The sequence below is a fragment of the Asparagus officinalis genome, chromosome 5, assembly GCF_001876935.1.
Source record: "Asparagus officinalis chromosome 5, Aspof.V1, whole genome shotgun sequence".
Taxonomy (NCBI): Eukaryota; Viridiplantae; Streptophyta; class Magnoliopsida; order Asparagales; family Asparagaceae; genus Asparagus; species Asparagus officinalis.
The window spans coordinates 122,602,909-122,606,675 of NC_033798.1; the positions used below are offsets into that span (position 1 = coordinate 122,602,909).

At 41.3% G+C, this 3,767-nt stretch overlaps 2 protein-coding genes across 3 annotated transcripts in view; both read left to right on the forward strand.

Annotated features, from left to right (window-relative positions):
* Nucleotides 1-2,235, forward strand: part of LOC109841053 (3-oxoacyl-[acyl-carrier-protein] synthase III, chloroplastic-like) — a 15,025-nt gene extending 12,790 nt beyond the window's left edge. For both annotated transcript variants that reach the window (XM_020409915.1, XM_020409916.1), the window contains exon 8: nt 1,710-2,235. In XM_020409915.1, the coding sequence (XP_020265504.1) occupies nt 1,710-1,931 (222 nt within the window). In that variant the 3' untranslated portion in view covers nt 1,932-2,235. The remainder of the gene's footprint in view (nt 1-1,709) is intronic.
* Nucleotides 2,693-3,767, forward strand: part of LOC109841054 (pentatricopeptide repeat-containing protein At1g74850, chloroplastic-like) — a 5,731-nt gene continuing 4,656 nt past the window's right edge. Inside the window, 5 exon segments of the mRNA XM_020409918.1 lie at nt 2,693-3,115; nt 3,118-3,189; nt 3,191-3,239; nt 3,242-3,385; nt 3,388-3,766. Of these exon segments, the coding sequence (XP_020265507.1) occupies nt 2,879-3,115; nt 3,118-3,189; nt 3,191-3,239; nt 3,242-3,385; nt 3,388-3,766 (881 nt within the window). The 5' untranslated portion in view covers nt 2,693-2,878.

Genomic DNA, 3,767 nt, shown 5'->3' on the forward strand with positions numbered 1-3,767 from the left:
TGTTGCTGCAGTTAGGCCCCCTGAGTGAAATTCTTTTTGACTCTTTTACCCTCAGGGAGTCTTATCTTTCAAAAGAATTAATTTCTCGTTCTCTACGGGTAAGAGAAAAAGTTTCACTCAGGGGGGCTATCTACAAAAATAAGACTAGAAAGGGTAGTAAGTTCAAAACATCAATATTGCAGGGGTCTATCTGCAATTCTGCACATAACCCTAAATTGTTTTACTAGATAACTGTGAAGTAAAGTGCGACAGTTATAGCTTTTAATCACGAAGTGTGTCAGTCAGGGGCACATGACGAGTAAAAACCTAACAATTAAGTAAATTAAATCAATAATTTTCTAGTATACGTATATTCATAGTCTATGCTGTGAAGAAAAGCACTGTAAGCTCCTTTTTTTTAATCCTATTACTTATTTACTAGGGTTTTCCCACCTTAGCAAAATAATCAAATAAATGAAGATAATGATGAGTCCTAAGAACTGGGAAGGTTGCAAGATTGAAAGGCATTCTAATGTACAAACTATGGAATGTAAGCAGCAGGATCTTGATGAAGTCTGTGTATTATCATTTGAGAAAGATCAGCAAGACGAGCAATAGTTATCAGACAAGCAATAGTTATCACAATTATCAGCTGTTCCTCATATGTTGATTTTTATTGCAGTTTTCGCAATAAAGTATAGTTATCACAATTATCAGCTGTTCGTCATATGCTGGTTTTTATTGCAGTTTTTGTGATAAGAATGCCTTAGTATAGCCAACTTTATACAAAAATATTATCATTTGTGAATGAATATTCAATCTAAAGAAAATAGGGTTGCTTGAAGATTGTGAAGAAAGAGAACCTCATCTTTTGACCCTATAATAGATGAAGTTTCTTTTTGTAGAAATCTAATGTATTTTATTTTTAGAAAAATTTCTCTTTAGTAGTTTGGATATAACTGCCACCCTCTCCCATTACAAGGGAGAGTCTTCCTCTGAAATTGATTGGTGATCTGATTTGATCCTTTTAAGTTTCTTTGATCACAAGCAACCATTCCACTACATCCTGAGTCTCTTCCTATATCTACACCATTTTTATACTAAGTGCCAATATGCGACACTATAATCGCTGCCATGTATATCATGCACATATCTTCAATATTTGAGGATGTGAAATTAAAATTGACTCAGGAATGAGAAACTCACATATCATGGTATCTGGTGCCATCAAGGTTTATTTTGTCTGCAATTTTACCATCGTACAGTTTTCTTTCTCTAGATTTGACATGTTAGATATCTCAAAATATCAAGTATGTTTCGTGAATGCTTATGATCATCTAAAGGGAGCCTAATATTGTCAGGAGTTAAATTGCATTAGACCCCTTTTAATTTTGTTGTTTGAACTTGCCAACTGTGTGGTTTCACTGCTGCTGATGGACCCCACATGGTTTTTTTTTTATTCTATTACTCTCTGATAGACTCACTAATTTCACCCAGTATTTGTGGGAATTTCACCGAGGGTATAAGAGTCAAAAAAATTTACTCAGAGGGTCAAATCTGCAACAAAAAAACTGTAGAGGTAGTAAGTTCAAAACAGCAATACCACATGGATTTCTATTTGCAACCCCATTATTAGTCTATGTCTATGTCTATTTATTCTTGTTTTCCGGAAAAAAAATATACAAACTTTTTCTCTTTAAGGTCTAAGCTGTGGTTTCTCTACGCTGCAGGCCAACCAAAGGATCATCGACGCAGTGGCCACTCGTTTAGAGATTCCACAAGAGAAGGTCCTGTCGAACCTAGCCAACTATGGAAACACGAGCGCTGCTTCAATACCTTTGGCCTTAGACGAAGCTGTGAGGGGCGGGAGAGTGAAGAAAGGTGACACCATTGCCACCGCTGGATTTGGAGCAGGCCTCACTTGGGGTTCGGCGATTATGAGGTGGGGGTGAGGACTCTAAAAACATCGCCAGGGATTACAGAATAATCGCAGTTGATATGGCTTGAATGCGCCGTTCTTGTTATTATATTGTGTTTTTGTTTTTCTGTTTTTGCCCATTTTAATGTTATGTGTACTTTGGTAAGTTTATTATTTGTTTGTTAGTATTTCTTGACATTTCTGTCTCTCTCTTGGCATCTCCTTGTTCATGTTGGTGGTGTTGTACATTGCGGCTGATAGTTATTTTTTGCTCATTGTTTTGTGATCTTGAGGGATTTATTAATCTAGAATTGTGGTGAAATGTTTTTGGACTGGAACTATATTGTGATTGCAATTTCATGTCGATTATATTACTGGTCAGGTCTGCAAAAATTTTGCTAATCCACATGGCGCATGTTGCTAAATGTAAATTTCATTAAAAGAAATGTAATTTAGAAAAGATGTCATGAAATTTTAAGCAACTTACAGCAACCGCTGAAGTTCTAGTATGAATGAATGTCAAGCTGAAAATGTAATTTCCATAAATTTCTGTAACTATAATGTACTTTATGTTTTTATCTTTTATTTTTTTGAACGGATAATTATCCATTGAGTTTCATTTAAGATTGTTCAATCTCAGATCAGATAATTTTTTGCTCAAATAATGGTCTGATGTTGAATTCGGGATCTTGTAACCTACCAAGTTTAAAATTAATAATAGTGTAAACTTGGGGGTACTAAAACGCAAATAACCCTGTGAAATTCACCGTTACTTACATCCCGGGTTTTGGAGGGAGCAAGTCCCCGTCTCACGTGCTCATCTTCTTCCTTATCCGAAGCTCCAGAAACTTTTCTCAGGCTTAAACCCCTCCACCTTCAACCCTCAACCTCAGCTGACAGCGTTAAACCCTCTCTCAAAATTGCAAAGTTTGAAGCTTTATCAAATTATTATGCTGTGAAAATTCCAATCCTCAACCAATCATGGCTCTTCTCTCCACCTCCCCGTCCCAATTCCTCCCCAAGACTCTCTCCCCCTTCAAACGAAACCCTAAACCCAAACCCCATCTCAAACCAAAACCCCCACCATCGTCACCGTCATCAACAGCCTCAGTCTCAAGATCGAAGCCCAAAGAACTAATCTTGGGCTCCCCTTCAGTCCCCTTAGAGAAGGGCAAGTACAGCTACGACGTCGAAACCCTAATCCAACAAGCCTCGAGCAGCTCCCCCCTCGCGGCTCCATCGCCCGCTGCCTCGAGTCGTTTCGTTCCCGTCTCCCTCCCGATTTCGCCATTCGTCTTCAAGGAGTTCGCCCGCCGCGGCGACTGGCAGCGGTCGCTCCGCCTCTCAAGTAAATGCAGCGCCAGCTCTGGTGTGCGCCAACGAGCACATTCACGCTATCCTCATCGGAGTCTTGGCGAGAGTCCCTCCTCGAGAAGGCCCGTGATGTGTTTGATGAAATGCCGCAGAATTCTGTGGCTCGCACCGCACTGACACCGCCATGATCAACGCCTACGGCCGCAATGGCGACCATGAGACTGCTCTTGAACTGTTAAACACGATGAAGGCAGAGCGAATCCCGCCGTCGATTCTGACGTACAACACGGTAATCAATGCGTGTGCACGCGGCGGCGTGGCGTGGGACGCGCTTCTGGGTCTGTTCGCAGAGATGCGGCACGACGGGCTGCGTCCTGACATTGTTACATACAACACTCTGCTTGCAGCTGCAGGAGCTCGTGGGATCGCGGACCAGGCGGAGATGGTGCTCCGGACGATGCTGGAAGCCGGTGTGGTCCCGGACCATACGACACACACGTACCTCGTTGACACGTTCGCGAAGCTAGGACGGTTGGAGCGGGTTTCGGAGCTGCTG